At 43.9% G+C, this 23,841-nt stretch overlaps 3 protein-coding genes and 1 long non-coding RNA gene across 4 annotated transcripts; 2 read left to right on the top strand and 2 right to left on the bottom strand.

Annotated features, from left to right (window-relative positions):
- The first annotated feature begins 1,377 nt into the window (after nucleotides 1-1,377).
- LOC137790325 (claudin-3-like) lies at nucleotides 1,378-2,674 on the top strand. The gene has a single exon (XM_068584464.1). It carries the CDS (start codon nucleotides 1,518-1,520, stop codon nucleotides 2,163-2,165), a length of 648 nt encoding a protein of 215 aa, XP_068440565.1. The 5' UTR covers nucleotides 1,378-1,517; the 3' UTR covers nucleotides 2,166-2,674.
- A 5,479-nt stretch (nucleotides 2,675-8,153) lies between these two features.
- Nucleotides 8,154-12,178, bottom strand: LOC137790755 (THAP domain-containing protein 5-like). Its single transcript, XM_068585249.1, has 5 exons — nucleotides 12,013-12,178; nucleotides 10,439-10,622; nucleotides 9,002-9,741; nucleotides 8,666-8,852; nucleotides 8,154-8,546 (listed from the first exon to the last, which is right to left on the bottom strand). The coding sequence occupies exons 1-5, from the start codon at nucleotides 12,084-12,086 to the stop codon at nucleotides 8,427-8,429; spliced, it is 1,305 nt and encodes a 434-aa protein (XP_068441350.1). The 5' UTR covers nucleotides 12,087-12,178; the 3' UTR covers nucleotides 8,154-8,426.
- An 810-nt stretch (nucleotides 12,179-12,988) lies between these two features.
- On the bottom strand, nucleotides 12,989-20,615 carry ppp5c (protein phosphatase 5, catalytic subunit). The gene is made up of 13 exons (XM_068585769.1): nucleotides 20,478-20,615; nucleotides 18,622-18,863; nucleotides 17,819-17,966; nucleotides 17,516-17,637; nucleotides 17,369-17,434; nucleotides 17,094-17,192; nucleotides 16,524-16,629; nucleotides 16,160-16,302; nucleotides 15,198-15,285; nucleotides 15,075-15,115; nucleotides 14,776-14,954; nucleotides 14,597-14,678; nucleotides 12,989-14,168 (listed from the first exon to the last, which is right to left on the bottom strand). Exons 1-13 carry the CDS (start codon nucleotides 20,572-20,574, stop codon nucleotides 14,106-14,108), a joined length of 1,476 nt encoding a protein of 491 aa, XP_068441870.1. The 5' UTR covers nucleotides 20,575-20,615; the 3' UTR covers nucleotides 12,989-14,105.
- LOC137791066 (uncharacterized) lies at nucleotides 20,313-21,640 on the top strand. Its single transcript, XR_011077975.1, has 3 exons — nucleotides 20,313-20,463; nucleotides 21,155-21,251; nucleotides 21,484-21,640. It is a non-coding gene; the product is annotated as an uncharacterized lncRNA (long non-coding RNA).
- Nucleotides 21,641-23,841: the final 2,201 nt, after the last annotated feature.

Here is a 23,841-nt window from a genome sequence, read left to right as displayed (position 1 = left end):
TATCTGAGCTGCCTTCCCAAACAATGGACCTGTTTCATGTCAGAGGAGGGGGGGGGGGCTGTCAACACTGAACGGGGGTCGGGGGGTTCAAGGGAGACAGTGCCAGTCCCGAAGAATGTCAAGGGCATTCTGCAGAGTCATTAAGGCCCATCAAACATCACCCTGTTGTCAGGTGAACGTCTCGTAACTCCAACTTAAAGGTGAGCCTTGAACTGAGGGATCCGTAAAGTTTCCAGACGGCATTTTTTTTAAATTTGCTCCCAGTTTGGCTGGAGCGTGCGTGGGAACGCCGAGAGCAGAAGCGCTGCACACACAGCGATGTTTTTCAGAGCGCTCCCGGTTGTTTTGTGTGGACAGCATCCAAACAGATAGGAACCAACGTTAACGTCAGAACAGAGACGGCCCACTGAGGCTCGGCTTCCTGTTTCTGTCACGTGGGTGTCGGTGTTTCCCCGCCTGGCCGTGGAGACGAGGAAGTCCTTTGACGCCAACGGGTGAAGTGCCCACGTGTGGACGATGCATCCACTGCTCTGTCGGCGCTCAGTGTCCTCTCTTCAGCGCTCTGTGTGTGTGCAAGAGTCGACGAACCTCCATATCAGGGACCCCGAAACAGCAGCGTCTTCAGGCATTTTAACAATACGAAATGTATAGGAATGTTTTTTCCAAACACGGAAATTAAAAACCGAATATCTACCCCATGAACTAATGATGAAAGAGTGAAATATTGTCGTTAAACCCTTATTGGTCATATAACAGCTTTTTAATACTTCTTTGTATGCTTTCTAAAATAAAACTGCGAGCTAAAAGCTCGTGTTTTGGAGGTTTTTTACTACACTGATGATAAAAAGGTTCAGAGGGTTTCACTGGTGAATGCAGGTAAGGCATTCTTCATGTATTAGTCTTTTTATTTTTTAAAGCAACATCATCAGACTAATTATGAGGAAGTGATCTCTGAGTTACTTTAAACGATTTCAGTGTTTATTGAGTGCAATTTTTGAAAAAGCTGAATCGTTCACACAGATTCTGCTCAGCACGATAAAGACAATAGTTTGATTTGCAGCAAAGAAATCCATCCTTTTTTCCCTGCATAAATACAAATTGTATTTTGAATCATACATCAGGCCTTAATCCATCCTGAAACTGGTTATTTGGTCATAATGACACATGCAACAGTAGCAAGCCCTTTCAGCTGTGAAAGGCCTCTTTGTGGCCGGGCCCATTGTGAAGCTGGCCATGTAAGCCGATAGCAGAATGTGTCCAGGTACTTCCTCCCCCTCCGATGATGTCAGCTCCTTCAAGGACTCCTCCCCTCCACCTGATACGCCTTATAAAGGATACTGGTGAAGCTGAGGCAACAGAACTTCACACACTCACAGATGTGTGGCCTGAAATCATTTTGATTACGAGTTGATTCTCTGGTTGGCTCTTTCAAAATCCTCTCTGCAGTTTTATTTCCCTCTGTGATCTCCTCTCAGGTGTGGCACACATCCAGCAGCGGACGAGGAAGACGTTTCAGTATGTCTATAGGGCTGGAGTTGATAGGCATCGCCCTGTGCATTTTGGGATGGATTATCGCCATCTTGGCGTGCGCCCTCCCCATGTGGAGGGTGACGGCCTTCATCGGCAGCAACATCGTGACCGCTCAGATCATCTGGGAGGGCCTGTGGATGACCTGCGTGGTCCAGAGCACGGGCCAGATGCAGTGCAAGGTCTACGACTCCATGCTCGCCCTCTCCCAGGACCTCCAGGCCGCCCGCGCCCTCACCGTCATCTCCATCCTGCTAGCCATCGTGGCGGTGCTCATCTCCATCGCCGGGGCCAAATGCACCAACTGCATCGACGACGAGGCGTCCAAGTCCAAGGTGATGATCATCTCCGGGGTCTTCTTCATAGTTGCCGGGGTCATGCAGCTCATTCCTGTCTCCTGGTCGGCCAACACTATAATCAGGGACTTCTACAACCCTCTGCTCACTGACGCTCAGCGCAGGGAGCTGGGCGCCGCTCTGTACATCGGCTGGGCGGCAGCGGCCCTCCTGATTCTTGGCGGCGGATTGCTCTGCTGCTCCTGCCCGCCGCGTGAGACCCGGTACAACCCGTCACGGATGGCTTACTCCGCCCCGCGGTCCGCAGCTGCCCCGGGGTTAGAAAGGAAAGACTACGTCTGAAGGACGATCCAGAGGAACTTGACTTGAGTCTCAAACCGGCGCTCCGATCCAAACCGAGGGTGCGCTGAGGAAAAGAGCTCAAGGGAACAAGGAGACTCCGTCATGAAGGATGTGTTTGAGTCTGCCTTTATCCACTCAAAGGACTTTGGAGAGGAAATCTCTTTTAATCATGTTTCAAAACCAAAAAAAAAGGCAAAGAAAATGATGTTCTTAGTGCTCGCTAAATGTTAATGTCCCAATAAATACAAAATCAGACTTTTTATACATTCCTGGCATTTTAATGCTTACCACTGAATATTTTTTTGTATAAAAACGCCATGACTACATGTGTCACCTTCATAAAAAGGCACTGCTGTGTAGAAAATGGAGGAATCGGATGTGTTGAATGGTACGAGCGAGTCATCAACGAGATTGGGTGTTGTGTGTAAATACTGCAGGAAGCGCATCGCTGTTCACCTGTAACTGTCAAGGCAAATGATGACAGTGTGCACAAAAGCACCTGGTCCATCCAGAACAGTGATGATCTTTGTGTGTTATATATACAACTGCAGTGCATGTATGCGACAAGTGTTTTTTTTAAATAAACATGACTGTTTTTTTTAAGATACTGCATATCTTGTTTCATTTCAAACATTAATCACCTTTGAATTTGCTTCTCCTGATGCCCACGCTCCATTCAGGAGTTTGTGACGGCACGATTCAGTAAACCAGCGACTAAAAACACTGACGGCGTGGCTCCAGGTGCCTTCGTAAGAATACTGACATTTAATCCCCGGAGCTACGTTACCTGTTTTTGGCAACTTAACCGCACGCGCTCTGAACAATTAGCCACAGGATCAGTTAACGGGCAGAGGTGAGAAGTGTGAGCACAGAAAAGTCATTCCACTGGCATGATTTATCCGTTTTCTTACCCTCGCAGACTTAAGTTATCTTTGGTTGCTTGGCTGAGCTTGCATAGTTCTTTCCAACACACTTTTAAATCCTTACACGATTATTCATTTGTGGGAGCTGCTCCGCATCACCACACACTTCTACTTTTGGCCACTTGTTAAATAAAAGCACTCTGTATTCTTTGTGCTCGGCGTCCATTGAAGCGTACAGGGGGGTTTCCAGAGGCCTCTCAATCTCACCGTCACCTTTGTGATCTCTACGTAACGATGACACGCATCAGAGCGGAGCAGATATCTGGACTCCAGCACATTTAATCAGCCAGAGTTTCCGTGGTAGACACGAGCCTTTGAGCAGCCCAGTTTCAACAACACATGCAGCCACGAGCTGACAAAAGAGGCTGCGTGAAAGATTAATGACCATCTTATAGTAAATATAGGAGCGTTCCCTTGGTGCTCTATCACATTACTTTCCAACTATTGTCTCTTACATATCAATGTCGCCTCTAATAAAAGGACAAGAAACGGCTCGACATCTGGCCGCGATTACAGTAACTACAGATCAGAGCTCATGAATTTCTTATGAATATTCGAGAATATTACATTTGAGGTTTTGTTTTAAGCATTTTTATAGATGATGTAGAGGCAGTAATGGTGCATTCATGGTCAGGAACAAATCAGTCGGTAAAATACAATCTGAAGCTGAGGTGGAATATGGACTGAGGAAATATACATGTAATCATTTTTGATTTGTAGTTTTAATAAGATTATTGATTGCTGTAATGTAGATCCTGACAAATACAAAATATGGCCTGTTTATATATTGTTGAATTGTTTTGTTCATTTAGAATACAATGTTTTATTTTTGAAAAGATGTGTACATGTATTTATGCATCTATATTAAACAACCTACAACACATTTTAAAACGTTGCTTAATATAGTTTTGGGCTTTTAACTGATGAAAAACACAATTTCTTTGTTTAACTCTCCTAGCATCCTCTACATTAAACAAGCCTGTGTGAGACATCCCATAATACTAACCAAAGCCAGAGAAAACATAGAGCAAATAAGCTGGTCTCTTTGGACAGGGCCTCATGATGGCCGAGCATGTTTACCAGTCAGTAGTTTGGTGCCGTTCCAGTGACTCGTCTCAGGCCCTCCGGCGCGTTTGGTCATTGTTAAGATAATCATTGATTCTTGCACCGCCACCCTAAACATACACACAATGAAATAAAACACGAGGTGTTAGTAGGATTTTCATATTTTGACGAGAAACAACCACCAACAATATAGTGCACACAGGCTGAGTAAAGCAAAGGTTCCTAAAGGCTGTGAAACTGAATCTCAGCAAATACCTAAACCTGGCGGACTTTAAAAAAAAAGGGAGTCTCTCTGGTCATGCGCCGCTGGCTCTGGTCAAACGCTGGTCACATGACCGATACTGGGGAATGTGAGAGAGGTTGCCATGCACCTGAAGCTAGAAAGAGAAAGCAACCCCCTTCCCTCCCTGAAAATAACACAAACTCACTCTGTGCACTCAGTGGGAACAGACATGCACTGCTGAGGTTTCTTACCTGCAACAGCAAAGTCATCGAAATCCAAATCTGAACCACAACCGACCCACAAAGGACAAGGAAACTTTCATGTGAATCAAAGTCACAGAACTGTAATAAGGTTTCTGTTTGAAACTTTGTCGGCACGTCTTGAACATGTTGAGGCGCAGTCCGTTTGAACTGTCGAGTCGGACATTTTAACTTCGTCTTACAACGTGAACCCGTTCACAGTGTTTTGTTTTCAGTTCAGGAAAATGAAATGTAAGATTTTGATCACATGAATGTGTCTTCAGTTGGAGCTTCACCCTCTCATGTTGCAAAAAAACAAGATGGCGACGGCCAAAATACCAAACTTTCGGCTTCAAAACCAGAGACCACAAACCGACGGGTGAGATTTTTGCCTCTACAAACCTCACCAACCCGGACCTCAAATCCAAGATGGCTGATTTTCGCCTGAGCAGCAAAAAAAATCTTTAGTGATATTAACACACGTCCGTCTTCTTTGTGTCTCATTAAAACCTTAAATTGTCCACCTGTGGGCATGTCATTACGATGTTTGGTAGGTACATAGAAAACAGAACTAAACCCGATCAAGATTTAGTTTTTTAAACCCTGATATTTACTGTTTATTCATACACACACCCAAACAACTCACATTTTCCAGATCAGGATGTCCCTCCCTTGACTTCTACTGCGCTCCATACACATACCTGAATTACTCACACCTGACTACTTTCTCTTAAAAAATGCACAATTCTTTCTTTAGCTTTGTGTTATGATTTCTGGAAAAAGTTTTTAAATGTATTTTTCGGCACTTTGAGCTCCACAAGTCGGGTGTCACACAGTGCCAACACATTCCAGAGTAGGAACACATAGTTACAACTGATACCTAAGTAATTAAGCCACTTACACTGAAATAGGGATGCTAATGTATTACATTCCCCCCCTGATAGATTGCAGACCCTTGTCAGATGTTAACCATGATTAGTGCCTTTGCATGCAGGGCTTCTGGGGTCTAAGTGCCTAAAACGCCGCCCAGCTGCAACAATAAAAGCTGCAGGTTAAATACATATTTTACCACCAGCTGCAGTGTATGCACAGGAAAAGGGAACAGATTACCCAGTTTATCGGTCTGGGGGTTAGCGGCCACGGTGTTGCACGCAACCCAAGAAGTCTAGTTCCCCACCTGCCGATTAGAGCGAAGGGGGTTAGCCCTGAAGCTACAGCAAATACCAGGATAAGGTGCTGAACTTTAGGGTTACCCAGATCGTTTCCTTTCAGCGTTTCTTTCAGTTAATCATTAACGTCAAACACTAAAACCGATAAACACCAAAGATTAACAAATTGCACTTCAGTAAAGTGGAAAAAAATCGATGTATTTTTGATTTTTTGGGGTGAACCATCTCTTTAAGATATAATGTCTGTTCGAGAAAACGTAGCTCAGGACTGAGCAGCTGAACAGGAAACGAGGTGTCAGCCACATTACATTTCTGAGGTGATTATAAATAATAATGTGGTCAGTCTTTACCAAAATGAAATGAGGAAGTTAAGGGAGGATGGTGTGCTGTAAGATACACAGAAATGTGAGCCAAAGGATCTCTTGGGTCAGGCTGTTCCAGCAAAATACCTTCATGCATGTGTGTTTCGGGGGAACATCGAGCTCATTGTGAGGCCAATGTATCCTCAAATGTACCTGCTGATAAAGTTCCCCGTTAGATGAAAAGAGCAGATCCCTCCCTTACATTCCAGCTCAGCAGAGATAAGAACAACTCACTCTCATCACTTTCCAGTTAAGCAGAAGAAACAAATCAGGCTCAACTTTAAGGTGACAGCAGCAGCACATTTAGAAAATAGCTGGAGTGTGTAGCATTCTCCTTTCACTGAAAAGTTAAGCGAGGCCTTCGCATGAAATGAATACTGTCAAAGCAAAAGGAGAAGTCTCATTAAACACACTAGTTGTTCAAACAAATATAACACGTGTGACTTTCTTAAGGTAAAGCAACAGGAAGTATCAAAGACAGCAGAGTAATGCATTGGCTGTTATAGATTGGTGCTCGTTCATATGCTGCACATTGAATCTTGTGCAATTATAAGTCATGTGATCAAAGAAATGTACATTTTCGCATCAGTGTGCTCACCACACTTTAATAGTGCACGTGTGTGTACTTTTGCTGTGTTCATCTGTTCAGACAGCAGGAATGTAAATCAGACAGCACTTACATTGCTCTAAAGTTCTCTCTTAATTTAAAGAAGAAAAGTATCATGAAAGTGGAAACATTGGTTGCTCATTTAAATCTTCTATAATCCAGATTAAAACTGCCTCTACCGCCATCTGGTGGGGAGATGAAAGCACTGCATGAGGGGAAAGTACACTGTAAATCCAGACAATCTGGATTACTGAATAATATGAATTATTATAAGTAAAATGTAGAACTGCTTCATGTTTTAAACATTGACAGGAGTAAAGCCTGATCCGGGTTTTGAACATTAAACCCATTAAAGTCCTGTACCCCCCTGTCAAACATTGTTCCACAATGATTTTGGGTTTACTTAGAATTCCTGAATAAAAATGTGTATGTAGAAAATATACATATATGCAAAACAAAATATTAGTCTTCACAATCACGAGTGTAAAATGCACATGGTACAGCACTGTTCACAATCAGCTCTCCACGGAGCAACATGCTACACACATGACAAGAGCTGCGAATGGTATACAGAACATCTGCTCAACCACAAGGACTATTTGAACCATTTCAAAAAGGTATAACACACAGAAAACATGTGTTAGACTAGTTGAGGGGTTCATATATATGTTTTACTTGTTTAATGGTCAAAAGAATTTAAAAAAAGTAAAAGATTCCAGATGAAATTCATGAAAGTTTGACTTTGAATAGGTGAAGTTTAATATTTAAATGTAGTTTTAGATCCGCTCAGTCAAAATCCTGTAACTTTCTTTCTGGACCCTGAACGCATCCAGTTCCACAACAGAGGGGCTCTGCTCAAGCAGATGCACCAACACATACCAGTAAGGCCGTGTGGAACATTGTTTCATCCGTAACTAAGTCTTACTTCAGTTTTTGGCTGGAATATGGTTGATATCTTGCTGAGGCGAAGGGATTCGGAGGTGTTGGCGGATTCTGTAGGTCGTAAGCTTTCCAGAAAGGTGTGATCATATGTGGCATCAAGCTCGGGATATGAACATGTATATTTCCACAACTTGGGGATCTCTCTCTAATCACTTTTGAGTCCTCTCAAGTAATATTTATGGTTTATGTTAATATTTATGAATGAATAGTGTTATACACATATAAAACGGACTTATATGCTCTTGTAAGGCAGGCTGTGCTTTTCTTTTTTGCTATGTCACATCAGTGACTTTGGTATTGAGGATTTGGAGAGTGAGGAAGAGCTGATGAAGAATTCAGGCCCCATTTTTAGGGTTTGCTGGGGTTTATCAGCCTCCGTGACTTGGTTATGTAAACTTTGGGTAATTTTAAAAGCTAAAATGTACATTGACAGTAAGAATGAAGCACAAACCGCGATGGAAGCTGGAATTGTTTTTATATGTGCATCATCACAAGCAAAAAGTGTTTGGAGGAAGGAGGGGAGGAATAGAGCATGGAGTGCTTGAAAAAAAACAACCTACATTCAACACTGTCACATATTACTCATCCACGTTTGTGCAAAGCTCACAGCAGATCCGACAACACGCCGACACGTGTCATTAAATTTGTTAGGAGACAGAAAAGATATTGGGTAGCATTTTGTTTTCAACGACATCGGCCGATTGACGGGGAGGGCGGCAGGCGAAAAAGCCTCACAGCTTCCCGTCGTCTGCGATCAGCGGCGTGTACAAGTACGCGGCATCGTCCATCTCGTAGATGATGGCCACCGTCCCCCCGGCATCCGACCCCGCCGCGCTGGTCTGGATGTAAGCCTGAGAATGAGGCGGACGAGCAAGAGTGAGATGGCAGAACGCGCCTGCGGCCGAAATGAAAGTTGAGCGCGGCAAATGAGGAGAGCTCTTTTTGAAAATACAGCGCAGGAACACCTCACCCTCTCCAGCAGCTGCAGGCGCTCCTCGTTCAGCAGGTTGCTTTGCCTCAGCTGGCTCACCGTGTTCTCCAGGCCCAGGAGCTTCTCCAGGTGACGGCGGTGGCGCTGCTGCAGCACCTTCACCTTCTTCTGCAGCTCGCCCACGATGGCCTCCAGCTGCTCCTTGCTCAGACTGCTCTTGTGGTAGCTGCGCGCGTAAAAGAACAGAGAGAGAGAGAGGGCTGTAAAAGCGCTGAATGAGGCCGGCGTCTTCCCTCTAAACCCCCATGGCCTGCAACTGAAAAAGAAAAAAGAAAAACACAAGACGTGACCGTGAACTTGAGAGTTTGTGCTCACCAGTGCTCCTCCAGCTGCCGATCCAGCAGCTCCGGTCCGCCATCCAGCTCCTCCTCCTCCTCGAGCTCCTCCTCGTCCTCTGTCGCTCCGTCCTCGTCGTCCCCCTCTTCCACGTCCGTATCCAGCCTCTCAACGGTGAGGACCAGTGACGTCGGGGAGGGCGCCGTGTGCTTGGACACTATTGGCAGAGTGGACGTGATGGGCTTGGAGCTCAGAGCGGACGACAGCACCATGTCCGGGCAGACGCTGAGCTGGGCGACAGCCTGCCCCGGTAAAATGTTCGGCATGGTCTCGAAGTAGGCGATGACTTGGGTTTCGCCGCCGCCGTCGCCCTCGTGGGGGTCCGAGTGCTCCTCCGGGGCGGCGGTCCCATCTTCACTCACCAGCCCGTGGCCCCGAGTCAAGATGATTCCGTTCAGGAGCTCATCCTGCCGCTCACCGGCGGGGCATTCGGACATCACGATCACCTCCTCGCCGTTACTCAGATCGTTGACCGCCTGGAGTAAAGTGAACGGGAAGCGATCGGACCCCCCGACGCCGCTCGCCTCCAGCCGGCTGGTTTCTGCCTGCTGCGACGGGTCCACGGTGATCTCGTACAGGCGCACGGTGCGCGGCAATTTGCTTTCCGTCTCTGCGGCGTCGACCGCGAGCGCCCCGTCACCTGACACTGTTACGCTTTGGTCGCCGGTAGTGCGGAGCCGCTTCGGCGTCCACTCGCTGGGATCCGACGCTTTCCGTTTCTGGAAAGCAGGAGGAGTGCGTGTTGAGCAAAAAGCAACATGACAGCTCAGCTTAAAAGTAAGACTTTGAATACCCAAGACAATCAATTGAGTCAATGCATGTGCAGATCATCTTGTTTAAGTGCCAAGTATTGATCTATTAAACTATATATCATTACAGCAATCTTCCCTCCATTGAGGCTGGGCCATAACTGAATATGGTAGTGTGTTGTTTCACTTGAAACAACACACTACCATATTCACTTGAAAGTCAAATTCATTTTGCATGTGATATATAATGTTATCGAGATATCAAATGACCCATATCGGGACAGAGCATGTTTGCGATATCGCCTGAATGAACCATTCTGTAATATTAGAATTACAGGAAACTCTCCAGGAGCACCTATGTGTCATCAACAACACACTTTATGTTCACTCCTTCAGCTTTGCTGCCCACTCTGGTGAAGAAGTACACAGTTGACTGAACAGGGGAGAAAGAGATAAAGCTGCAAAGACTTCCACAAAGAGGAGGGTGCAGAGAATGTTGTGTTTCTGAGCCCAGTTTCCAGCCCAGAAATACATCTGAATCACTTCCAACGGGTACAAATGGTACAAATGTTCAACAACAAATACCGGCTTCCTGGAGAGAAAATCGGATTCAGCGCAATAACGGCGTGACAAAACGATGGTCGAACAAGATCCTTGGCGTTTTTACCTCGGCCTCCTGGAAGACCGTGGGCACGGCGTCGCTCTCAAGGTACCGGATCCCCCAGCGCACCTTGAAGCACGACGGCGCAAAATGCTCATGGCAAATATACTGGTGCCGAGAGGGAGTCCAGTCACCGCGTCGCATGTTCCTCAGCCACCGCTGCAGCCGGACCGGGTCCTGAAGGGGGAACCTGGAGCACAAGGAAGTCACAGATGTGAGGCACTAAGCAACACCGGAGCTCCTTCAAGATACATATTGTGAAATGTTCAAATGACCTTATTTATACAGCACTTTTAAAAACAAAGTTTACAAAGTGCTTCTGCCGATAAGCGAAGTGTTGACACAACTTAAAAAGACAATACCATTAAAGAATTGAATACAACTAAAACAAACAAATAGCAGTAAAAGAACAGTAGAAAACAAACAAATATATAAAATATACAAACAAATCCATGGAAATAAAAGAACTGCATAATAGATCATAAAAAGGACGGCATCCCCTAAAAGCAATTCTATAAAATGGGTTTTAAGAAGTGATTTAAAAGAAGTTATTGATTCTGCGAGCCTTATCTCCTCTGGTTTGGAATAGAAACGTTATGAAAAAAGATAGAGGAAAAAAATTAATCATTAAAAAGTGACTGCGCTTGATCCTCAGAACTACCACCACCCCTCCAAGCTAGAAATCGGACATGCAACCACACGCTGGAGGTATACGAGGCCGTGTTGTTGGTGCTGTATCTAATTACATGTATATGTCAAAGCAAAGGCTTCAGTGACTGCAACGCTCGCCGCTTCATGTTGTTGACAACCAGTTTCTACTCACTGTTCTCGGTTTGAACGCAAGGTTGTAATTTTTTAGGATTAAATTCCCAGTGGAATGATCGTAAGCAACGGAATAGAAGTAAATACAGTACTTTGAGTAAAATGTTGACATGTATTGCACTATACTTAAAATAAAAACTGGCTCCACATTGAGGAACAACGTTAGCAGGCACTCATGTGTATTTTACATGAGAACTTTAACTTTTGATACTTTTAGTACATTATCGTGATAATACTTTTGTACTATATTATAGTGAATTATCTATTTGAATCCAGGACTTTTTTTTGTAACTGTATAAAATCCCCGGTGAGCCATCAGATCCAAGAATAGTGTGAGAGATGTGAAAATACACATGTTGGTGTTCGTTGGACTAGTTCGTAGATTTGAAAAAGAGAAGATACATTAAAATGACAAAATATAACCAAACATTTGCATTTCCAGAAATAAGTGAAACATATTTTAAGGGAAATTTGCCCATAAATAAAACTCGGGCGCCAACACAGTCTAAAAAGGATTCAATCAGGCTTCAAAGGTCAAAGCAAAAGGCGCCATTAATTAACTTCCCAACTTAATTATTTATTTTTTTGAAACGCAGAAAAAGTGTTGATACTTCAGAACTGGAGTGATTCATTTCAGTCATCTACTCTGTAGTAAGAACTGACGTGGCGAAAAGCCTGACTTATCGGATAGGAACACGTCCCAGTCAGAGTCGACGCCTCGAGAAGCGCCACAGAGACGACTTGTCAAAGCTGCTTACTTGTAGAAGCTCTTCCTGTCGCCGCCGTTTCCGGAGTCATTCTTGCAGTTTGGGACAGAACAATATTTTGGCATCTCGGGTCGGGGATGAGGTTGTTGTTGAAGGCCGACTGTCTCGTGTCCAACTGGGATCACAACAAGGTGAAACTCGTGCAGTGTGTTGTCAACTCGTGGCGCATAGTTGATGACTGACGATCAGCTGTTGTGGGTCGTGACGTCAGAATAAATGCGACATTCGCTCGAAAAAAAATAAATAAAAAAAAGAGTTAAAAACGTAAAAAATAAAAGACACTGTTCCTTAGAGCGGGTCGCCTCTCTTCAGGCTACGGGAACAAAAGCGTGAGCTGCCGCGGCTGAGTCGCTCTTATCCGGCGTATCTCTTTCAAAGCGCCGGTTAGCATTACAGCTAGGCTAACGTTAGCGTTTTCCTGCGAATGGCCATTGGCCAATCACAGGCAGAATGGGGGCGGGGCTTGGCCGCAGGTTTTCTGGGTAGGCGCTGCCGCACATTCGCAAAATGGATCAAGCGGCTGGAAAGGATAGGTCGCAGGCCTACGGCTGACTCACTTTTTATGGACGCTTCAGTAAAATGCAGTGTTGGTATTTCACTGTAGTAAAACACTAATGTACAACAACTCTTATAAAAGTCACAGGACTTTTATATTGTTCAACATTTTACTCAAATATAACGTACACAAATATTACCTTCAAAATACTTAAAATTATGGTGACCTGTTTCAGAATAATGCATTCACATTATGCATTGTGTTTCTTTAAAGCTGTTGCTCATCTTCACAGCTTGGGAGTTTCTCCAATGGAGCAATAAAGTCAGGTGATAATCCACAATAAATCAAAAATGTATTTATAATTGCATGTTATTAAATTTAATCTATCACAACTTCAGTTATCAAGTGCATGTAGTGGAGCGAAAAGTAATGTCAACAGACGTAAATAAAGATACTAGCTCGTTTCTAAAATCACAGGACTCGATTTTTTTTTTATTCAATATTTTTCTCCAAACATTACACGGAATCTTTAAATGATACAGTATATATATACATACACATCAGTGTATTACTTTATCTAAAAAGTTGAGGGCCATTGGACAATGCAGCTGTGCGCTTCGAGACAGGATTTGCAGTTTGGACATTTGTGTGCTAAAGGAATCCACATGTGGGTCACCAGTAATTGAACGCGTGTCTTGGAGACTCCAGTGCCATCTGGGTTGCCTTACGCCAAAGCTAGTTTGGAGAGGAGACTGTGCGGAAGCTGCCGGGTGAGTGGTACGATGGCGGTCAAGGATGAAAAACATGGAGTAAGGGTATGTTCCTCAACAGGAAACAGTGCAAATTAAATGTTACCAGCTACATGACTGAACCAACCAAATACACCACTAATGGCAAACAGCACCTTGAATTAAGAGAGTCCCCCGACACAATCTATTGTTTGTTTTTTTTCCAGGACTGGGATCGTTCGTTTTTGTATTCCTGTAAAAGGAAACAAAATACATGGACAAACTGTAGGATAGCTGGAGAAACACTGATAGACATTATGCTCTTCACCCAGTTTACAATGCTCCAAGCTGTGTACACAGGCCAACAGGACAATACTAGGTTTCAGGAGTCACAAGAAGCTCCTTGCAAAAACTGAACAATCATTTTCATTTTGGATCTTTGGTACATATCAGCCATTTGATCCCACCTGCTGAGTATATCAAATATTTTAAAAACCAAGCAGCTCCAAGGAGCCTCATCTGAAAAGGTCTGCATTTCTACCCGGTGATGGAACACTTGAGCAGGCAAATGGGTAATGGGAATGGAGACTTATTTTTTTCCAGTTTTAACTGATAACATGAAAGAATGAACCCAGTTTCGACTGGGCCGGGTGGGAGTGATCTCTTCCCATCTGAACTACACCACGTGTTTCCTGTACACAACTAGTGGAAGTTTTTGTCGGGGTGAGAGGGACACCCCCTTCTCCCCCCGTAGGCTAAGCATGAGCATGTCCGACCGAGCACTGTAGGGTGTGAGGTGGCTGGGATGGTTCAGGTCAGATGGGAGGGTCGTCAGTGCCACAGATGGATTGCTGTGACCTCTACATCATCCCCATCTGCATTAGCGAGTTGGCGTATGCCATGGGCTTGACATTCGGATGAGGCTGTGGAGGAGAGTGAAGACAAACGTTGCACCATGATTCAACCAACTGTCTTTTAAAGGCCAAGTGGACATCACAGTAACAATGTTATTGACAATTTGTATGCTAACTGTATTGGTCCATGCACGATGTGCAATTGGATTTGGCGGACGTAATCAGCGCTTCTCTGAAAAGTTAAATCTGCTTATTTTTTGACTGTCAATTTGACTGTGATTAAAAACATCACGAAAAAATTTAAGCAGGCCATGAAGCCCTCGCCATCTGCACAGTCTCGCTCTGAGCCGATGTCTGTCGGCATGAATTATACTTTGACTGATGCGTTGAGGTTTGGCGGTATCGTTATAAGTACCGACATTCAGATAATGACGCATGGCATCAAAGTCATAACTTTGGTATTGAGACGACACTAAATCAGAGTACACAATACTGACCACAGCAGTGAACTGGTGAAATTCTGGCTTTAGGTCTGATCCCCTGAGGTGGATATAAGCTCCTTTGTTTCCCATCTGATCACTGGAGGAAAACAGAATACAACACGCAGCGTTTAGAAGTGAACAGAGTTACACAGATTTATTCCACACTCTTAAAGTTAGCCGGCATCATTACGTACCAGTAGTTGGGTGCTGAGAACACGGTGATGCACTTCCCTGAGTGAGTGACCTCGTAGCCCTCAGCTTTCACCTCATGACTACGCACAATGAAATCAAGCTTATTTTGCTCCAGGAAGCGCTCCGTCACATCCGGCCCGAACTGACAACTCACTCCTCGCTTGCTGACTGACCGGCCGTTCTGCACGACAGAGACAGAGGAATTAATACTTAATCCAGTTAGAAGTGGACTAAATGTTGCACCGACACAAAACCTGTGGATACATATTGAGCTATTATAAAAAGGTGGACGGGAACTGACCTGAGGCTGTGGGTCCGACCAAAGGAGGTCGCACATGGGACCTGTAGAGGAGGAAGGAGTTCCATGTAATTATTTCTTGGGGACAGATTTTACACAGATGGGGCATTTGGAGTCGCAGCCTACCTGAGTCCGGAGGCTGTCTGTTCCTTTCAATCTTCCTGAGGTCTTCCAATGTGACGCCATCTTCACTGAACAGTCCACCGTGCATAACCTGAGAGGAAGCGCACGTGAACAGGTCAGAGCAGCCGGTGTGATGCACACAGTTCACGGCTAATAGATACAAAAATATCCATTGTTTTGATGATATTGACATCATACTAGCACAAATACACCTTTCACTATGTCACAGACATTAAAATTAAATAAATTTACATTCAAGCACACCTTTTTCAGTCTCAAATTAATATAAGTTACATGAATAAATTAAATAAATGATTGATGGCTCTCAAAGCCAATTTCAATGTAGAAAGAAGGTGCTGTGTGCATAAGACAAAATATCAAACAACTGCAGTTAAAAAATAACAGCAGTCACCAGTTAGTTGTGTACTGAGCACATTGTGTTCGTTTACTACAAAGTTCATGTGTTTTTAATGAGAAAAGAAAGGTTTCAGACGGCTGGCGGCTCTTAACAAGTGTGGGGTTGAGGAAGAAGGAGCCAGCTTGTGACTGATGAGTGTTAAGTAAGCAGTTTTTTTGTTTTTGAATAAATGCTGACTCAAGGTGGGCTGACCTTAAAGATATTATTTAAGATATTTTAACCTGTGCCAATGGTGGCGCTGCCGAGTCAAGTGCGACACCTAGTGGTGAAATCCAGTACACTGGTTGGGTCACGTGGATTAACGTCAAACCAGTTTGACTGACTTTACTGACTTTATTGCACCGGCTCTACTACCACTTGAAACCGAGTGGCTACATGCACAATTTTGATCAATCCTGCATAGTCAGCTTAGTGGGAAAAAAATAACACAGGCTCCACCGGCTTCAGGATTTGTGTACAAATGACCGGTGAACACAAACGGCCACGTAACAAGTAAATTGGTTACATGGCTCCGCAGCAGTTTTGAACTCGTGGCGCCAGTGCTTACCAGTACTTTGCCGTTGATACACTGAGCAAGAGGGAGCCACTGGAAGACCTCGCTGAACAGCTGGAACATCTGGGCTGTGTACTTGGCTTTGATCTCCCCTTCAAAACCATACATCTGGTTCATGTTGTCCGTCTCATGGTTACCTGCATGTCAAACAACCACGTTTACACAATTTTAAGAGCTCAACACAAAGTCTGTAATGTAACAGTCGAAACTAAATTAATTGTAAACACGAAATAGTGCTTTGAACTTTTTAAGACCAGACGTGTAAAAAGATGGACGTAAGATACAACATGTTGTACAGCACACATCTGAAACAGTACAAAGGCATCCACAGACTCATGCACAGTATTTGTGCTCTCACCCCTGAGCAAGTAGAAGTGGTCGGGGTAGAGCAGCTTGAAGCCGAAGAGGGTAAGAATGACCTCGAGAGAGAAAGAGCCGCGATCGACAAAGTCCCCATTGAACAGCTGAATTCTGTGGTTAAGCATTGTGACGCACAAGTTTTGAGGCTCGAAGCTGTTATTTTAAAAAGGCCTTTACACACCGGGGATGTAAAAAATAAGCGAAACCAATAGCTGAATGTTCGCCTGCAAATATTTTTTGCGTAAGGCTTTTGTTGTGAAAGGAAAGAACAGAAGGAGTGAAACTGGTTGGCCTACATTTATCAAGGTTGGAGGAAGCAACAAACCCTTCTTGGCAGGGTGAACGCTCAGAAAACAACACCCAAAAGGTGCTAGCATGCATTTTAAAGATTATGTGTTCAAGTATTTGTGCCAAATATTGGTTTAAAAAAAATCTATTTAAGAGCAAATGAATTGCATGAAAAAAAAGACACCCGCCGTGTGTAAAGGCCTTCAGACACAGAATGGTACAAACGAGGATGAAGACTGCATGGACACAAATGTAAAAGCTGTTGAAAAGAAAAGGATACATAAGGGTTGGTCTCTGATGGTAAGCCGTTCAACTGGAAGATGTTGAGGAGATCGTAGTACTGTCCATGCGTGTCACCACAAATTGTTATTTTTTCGGTCTGTTACAAATGGAAACAGAAGACTTTAAATCAAACAGCCATGAAAAATAACAGTGTTTAATTTACCCCTGCAGTCCTATAATGAGTAGATCAGGAAGATATATCTACTGATGCACTCCCATTGGACATAAACTAACAGCCACTTTGAGCCACTTTACAAGTCAATACGTGCTCACCTCTTTTAATGTGATCTCAACAAGACTCGGTAGTTTCGATAGAAGGTCTTTAACTTGCACCAAAATCTGAAAGTTAAAAAAAGTTCAATGACAGGTAAATTTTAAGTTTCTTCACACGGTGCGTTTCATAGAAACAGACATGTTTACCTGATAAGCACACTTTCTGTGCAGTTTCTTCTGGTCTTTGAACCAATCCATCATTTCCTGCATGAACTTCTTTGTAACCTTCCCGTCCTCAAGCTGAGGGCCTTCATAGTCGTCCTCAATCGCTGCAATAAAACATCAACTTTTTTCAGATGTAAAACTTAGTAATGTACAGGATAGTAATGAAGCAAAATTTCACACCTGTGCTAGTCATCATCATTAGCTCCTATCTTACCGCACATGAGGATTACAGCGGGAGAGAATGAGATATTTTGACACTTATGTCCAATAAAAGGGGAAACTTACTCATGCTTTCGATGTCCAGGGAGTCGACAACAGATTTCTTAATCTCATCGCTGGCAATGGCTCTCTCGAAAGCCTTTTGCTTCACAATCTTGTTACATTCCTGATACTTCAACTTCGCATCCTTGTCATTTGGTCGAACCCTCACTACCTATCATCAAAACAGGGAAACAAACAAATCCACAACGCTGGTTAGTCATCAACCGACATCAAGGAAGCTGTCGGGAAATTGACTCTGCGTAGCTTTAAAAGACCAGGATGTAAACGGTTGTTAAAAGTATAACACAGTTTAAAATCTGCAGCTCATACTGGATGTAAAATATTTAAACCATTCAGACTCAATGGTCTGCCCAATACATCTATAAATAAATATAAATCCAGACACAGCCTCTCATAGCTTCATAAGGATTAACTCTCTTTTTCTGGCGTCATGGCGCATGGTCCAGTTTGTGCAACAAATTGCTTTGGCTATGGCTGAGCTTCAAGGAGCCCTTGTGTCCAAAGCCCAAGTATATTTATATTGCTTACAGCACGAATAACAATAGACACCAAATTAGTTGTGGTGCGAGTGGCTACAAACTGGATCTAATGGGCATCATGACAGGATTTAGGGATAATCCCTGTACCAGGCTGTTAGGAAACACAAGCAGCCTAACTCAAGGTGACAGATCAACAGATGGAACTTGAGAGATCTGTCTTCTGAGAAAAAAACATTTAATTTTACTGTGCACAACGCTTATGTCTCTTGTAGGGTCAATGTGGAAAAGTGTGCAGCTACTTATAGTCGAAGACGCTTTGTTTCTTACCGTCTCGTAATCCTTGAGTGCGGCCTTGAATTTGCCCAGTGCCATGTTGGAGGTGGCGCGACGGTAGTATCCCTTGATGTAGTTCTTGTCTATCTCCAGGGCCTTCGTGGCATCAGCCAGGGCGTACCCGTAGCACTCCGTGCGCAGGTACGCCAGGCTTCGGTTGCTGTAGTAGACCGCATTGGTAGGGTTGACCTCCAAGGCCTCCGAATAGTACTTGATTGCATTTTCATAGTCTTTCTCTGAAAATAAAATGTCCCATTGTCAATAGAAAACACTGGGCTTGTGGTTCAACAAAGTTCCATTACAAAAGTCAAAAACCCTGAAAGCGGTTCATGTTTTTTTTGTTTTTTTTAGTAAAACAACACATGACGTTGGAGTCCAATGTTTGAAAGCGTTTGTAGCTGTAAAATACTTATTTACTAATCCAAAATAAATACATTGAAAGACAATAATGATGACAATCCTTCCCGCATAATAAAATACCACCATTCAAGATAAATAATGTGACAATATTCTGGATAGTATTGTGTATTGATGTAAAATATTTGGTAATTTATTTGATCAAGTAAACGTTTAGTCAACCGTGTGGGTGGTTAATAAGTTAACTAAATTCAATCACTAAAACCAAAAATATTTAACTACTTTTCTAACAGACATTTCCTGAATTAAGACTGATGGTAATTTTCTATATCATCTATAACATCAGCAAAGTGGACGGCAGAGTGGCCCTTTGAAAGACACCAAAACTATCAGAAGAGACTTAGCCTTTGTTATTGATGCGTTTCTGTTCAACAGAAAGCGGTGGAGAGGACCGGTGTTTCTACTAATGTAATGTACCTAAGCACAAATGTGGTTGTTGTGCTTTGCGCAAGTATTTCCATTTCATGCAACTTTATACTCCCACTCCACTTCATTTTGAAGGCAAACATGATGTATTTGTGCATTACACATATTCTGAAAGTTGGAGACACTAGTTGCTTTGCAGATTCAGATAAAACATAAATACAAATGTATTATTCGAATTTAGGATAAGATTTGCCAAGAGGTTAAATCTGGGTGTGGCAGGAACACATTTAAGTACAGATACACACAGGAAAACAACTTTAAAAAATAAATAAATAAAATAAATCATTAGTAGTATATCAAATAGAAGAATAGATTACAAATAGATACAATAAAAAAACAATTACAGTAAAGATGAGTCAAGGAATCAGAAACGGGCCCATTCTTCATAAGGAGCACTTTTGGGTACAACATTCATTTGAATACGCGTCTTTTACGTGTAACATAATTTGTATATAATTTTAACTGTAGCACTGAAACTTTTACTAAACACTCTTTCCACCACAACTTAATGTTGGGACCGAAACGGAGGCGCAAAGTGTCTTTCGGTTTTGTCTCATTTTGAAGAGACAAAACCGACCCACGTAAACGAAACAGTTCAGTCTTGTTGGTAAACCGAGGCTCCGCTGCTACAGGACATAGAACAAGAACATTGTGGGACTAGTTTCTCAATCCCGCTTTAATCCAACGTTACACGAGTCAACACAACACGCGTTCAGCACGTTAGGTGGGCACGATGGAGGACACGCGCGTGGCGGCATGTGTTAACGTGTGTAGCCGTTGCTGTTGTAGCTAGCGTTAGCTAAACCGGCTCATTTCAATCCAGTGCGGAGTAATCCAATGAATGGAGTTTGCGGTTAGCATGCCGTTAGAGCCAACGTTAGCCTGGCGTATCCGGTTGGGAGCGCGTTGCAACGGAGTTACGTCGCCACGACAGCTAATGGTCACATCTTCGTCTGTTACCAACTGCTGATAAAAAAGGCGTCAGTCTGACAGGTCTGTCACATTACCTTTAAAATACTTATTCGCCTTCTCCTTCAGCAACTCTGCATCGTTACCTCCCTCCGCCATCTTTTCCTCACTGCCGTTTTCCGATACGTATGCCATTTACTGCACTGTCGCAAATTCATTTTTTGGTGCGCGCTCGCAGTAGTCCTAACGTTACTGCTGCGTACATATTAAGTCCATATATACCAAACACCGTTAAACATATTCAGTCCTAATAACATCGTATTTAAAAAAAACAGGTGCATGTTTGTAAATTATTACAATGCTTATTTCTCACTTGGACATTACATTAAATTGGATTGTTGTCATTGCAGCACAGTGACTGAGACAACAACATGCAGTTTAGCATTCAAACAGAAGTGCAAAAGCAGGGTAGATGCACATAATAATACAATATTGAATAAATAACATGTAGAATAAACGTTAAGGGGTATGCATACAGCATGAGCCTTTTGAATACATCAATGTACAATTTGCATTGATAGTAGGCAGTGTGTGTGTGTATATATATATATATATATATATATATATATATATATATATATATATATATATATATATATATATATATATATACACACACATACGTATTTTTATTCTACATTATTAGTTGGCGTTGGCAATGGCGTTTCAAAGCTAAAAGAATTAATAAGTAGTTTAAGGTTATTTTATTAACCAGCAGGGGACAGTACAGACTCTCACTGAAACGCCCATGGCCACCGCCAGCACAACTATCAGACTGCGGATGTGAAGCGAAGCAGAAACATGTTGAGATGGTGAGTAATGTGTTACAACCAAATCATTAGATGAAGATTAGTTAAATGATTCATGCAGGAGTCAATTTCCCCAGGCTTGTCTGGAATTACTTTAATTTCAAGCAATGCGCTGTCCTCAACACTCTGGCTCTCTCTGACTGGGCCGCAATAATATTCCTATTAATTCAAATCTACAGTCCTATGTATCACACGCATTCAGCGCCCGTCACCAATCCTTTTGTTTGTGATCCAGATGGCTCGAGGCTGGAGAATGTTGCAGTGGAAAGTTCCCTAGCTGCCGGAAGTGAACGCAAGGATGTCTCTCCCCTCCGGGCAACCCAAGATACATGAGGAGGGCCAAATGGGCCACACGTGCACTTCTCAGCAACTTTACTCACTCGCACATGGCATCTGACGCACTCTGCCTGCAAATATCTGGTTTGCAAAAAACATCACGCAACAATAAACAACTTCCATTTGCTAGGAATTCCCACAGACTGTAAAGCAATATTTTATTTTTTATTTTATTGTCCATAGTCTTTGATTTAAGGTTTATATCCGCAGTACACTTTTGGGCCACAAGGACTTTGTATTCTAAAGCTGCGTGCACAGTAAACGCTGCACGAATTTGACACGTGACAACACAAAAGTCTTGTTCTACCATGAAATACACACTATAGATACTCCTTTCATTCATTTTAAAGCTTTTAAGTGCCTTTAAAATAAAGGCGGTTGCTACCACGTGGCTAAATAATAGTCTGCCTTTACAGCAGTGGCAGACCATCAGGGCCTTCTAAGCTTTCTCTGGTGGCATAAACAGAATCACAAAGCTATTGCTATTTTATCTTTTAAAATATACATATATAGCCACAAAATACAAATTAAAAACCGACCAGGGCGGACTGTCAGTGTCATTGCGAGAGAGGGGATCTGCCCATATAAAACGCGTCAGGGGTCTGCAGTGATGTCGGCAAACCACCTGGCGCTACATAATTGTGCGAATTGACTACGTAATTGTGCGAATTGTGTGACTTCGTGGGTCAGTCGCCTCCCTCCATGCTCGTGGTGGTGCCGTGTGGCTCCGCGGGTCGGGTGTCTGTCCACACATGTATGAACGTGTCGTGTATTGAGTGTGTCGGTCTGTGACAGTAACTCCAGAGACACTTTTCCCCCCCAGTCCGCCGGTGATGTGGACTATACGGCACTCACTGAAGGCCTCGGTCTGAAAACCCACGGCCCGCCACTGCTTTACGGCCTCGTTGTAAACTATTCGTTTATAGCCGTCAGCTTTTACTTCCCCAAAAATGCATTTAGGCGTCCGTATCATAAACGTGTGTTTGCCAACAGAGTTTGTTTTCTGGAAAGATGTGGAAAAATCAGTCAGGGGAACTTCCGGGGGTCGGCCCGGCAAACCTGACGTCATCCCCGCACCGCTCTGGAAGGGGAAAAGGCGTAGTGGCCGGAGGGTGAGCCGAGAGAGACGGACATCCGTCTTGTGCACCAGAAAGGAAAAGTCAACCCCTTGACGTAGAGGTTTGTGGTTTGGTGTGTCCCGTTACAGGGGTAAAAGTTTAACTAGCAAGAGACGCATCCAGGAGAAGCAATGTGACACAGAGGATACGGCCCAGTCCGGTCTGCTCGCGCCATGACTCACCAGCGGCGTCCCGCAGCGACGAGTAAGAGGACAAGCAGCCGGGTGACTCACCGCGACCCCCGCTGAACAGGGAGTTCACTTTCTCTCAGCGAGAGCACCTATGAGTCGCCCTCGCTCTCTCTCTCTGAGCCATAACACGTCTCGCTCTGTGATGGTTTTACTAGTATAGTGCTTGAGGGACAAGGGGAGGACACACACACACACACACACACAACAAGATTGAGTGAGAATACACTGACGCGACAGCCTGAGCCCCACATGAGAGTAAACGCAGACAGTGAGTGGGAGAGACGGAGTGGGAGGCAAAGAGAGAGAGAGGTTGAGTAAAATCTGGCTAAGGCCGGGAGAACGGAGGAGGGGGGTTCGCTGTCCTCCTGGGCGCACGATGCATATGAGCCTGGGTTTCTGGAGAGCAGAGGGAGGGAGGGGGGTTACAAGTTAAAACAAACAGGAATAGAGGAGCGCAGAGATATATTTATATATATATACGAGCGACGGGAGAAAGAGACACATGTGAAGGGTTGGTTTTTTAGGCTGACACTCCGGGGTCACGAGCCAATGAGCGATGAGCCCTCCTGAGTGGAGTGGAGTATATGTTACATAGGCCCAATCCAGACCCGCGTGCTGCTGTATTTATTATCCTGCAGCGAGTAGCGCCATTGCGTACGGCTTGTTTTTGTCCAATCCCCCTTTCCAACCGCAGCGTCATTCCTCTGCCAGAGTTGTTGCAGAAAGCCTTGTATCCCCTCCTCTTGCTCTACTCGGTCCAAATAATTTACTAATGTGAGCTCGACTCCAGGGGGCCTGTGTGTGTGTGTGTGTGTGTGTGTGTGTGTGTGTAGGGGGGGGGGGGGTCACTTATTCGAACCATGTGTTTTTTTAGCAGGCAGGGCAAAAAGGCTTCAAGCAGAATTAAAGATAAAACGAGGAAGGAAAAAGTCGTCCTTTTGAGCTCCA

The sequence above is a fragment of the Clinocottus analis genome, unplaced genomic scaffold, assembly GCF_023055335.1.
Source record: "Clinocottus analis isolate CAN_PGR_092001 unplaced genomic scaffold, fCliAna1.0.p SCAF_2, whole genome shotgun sequence".
In the NCBI taxonomy this organism is placed as follows: Eukaryota; Metazoa; Chordata; class Actinopteri; order Perciformes; family Cottidae; genus Clinocottus; species Clinocottus analis.
Note: the sequence above shows the minus strand (reverse complement) of the source record. Positions and strands in the feature narration are given on the sequence as shown.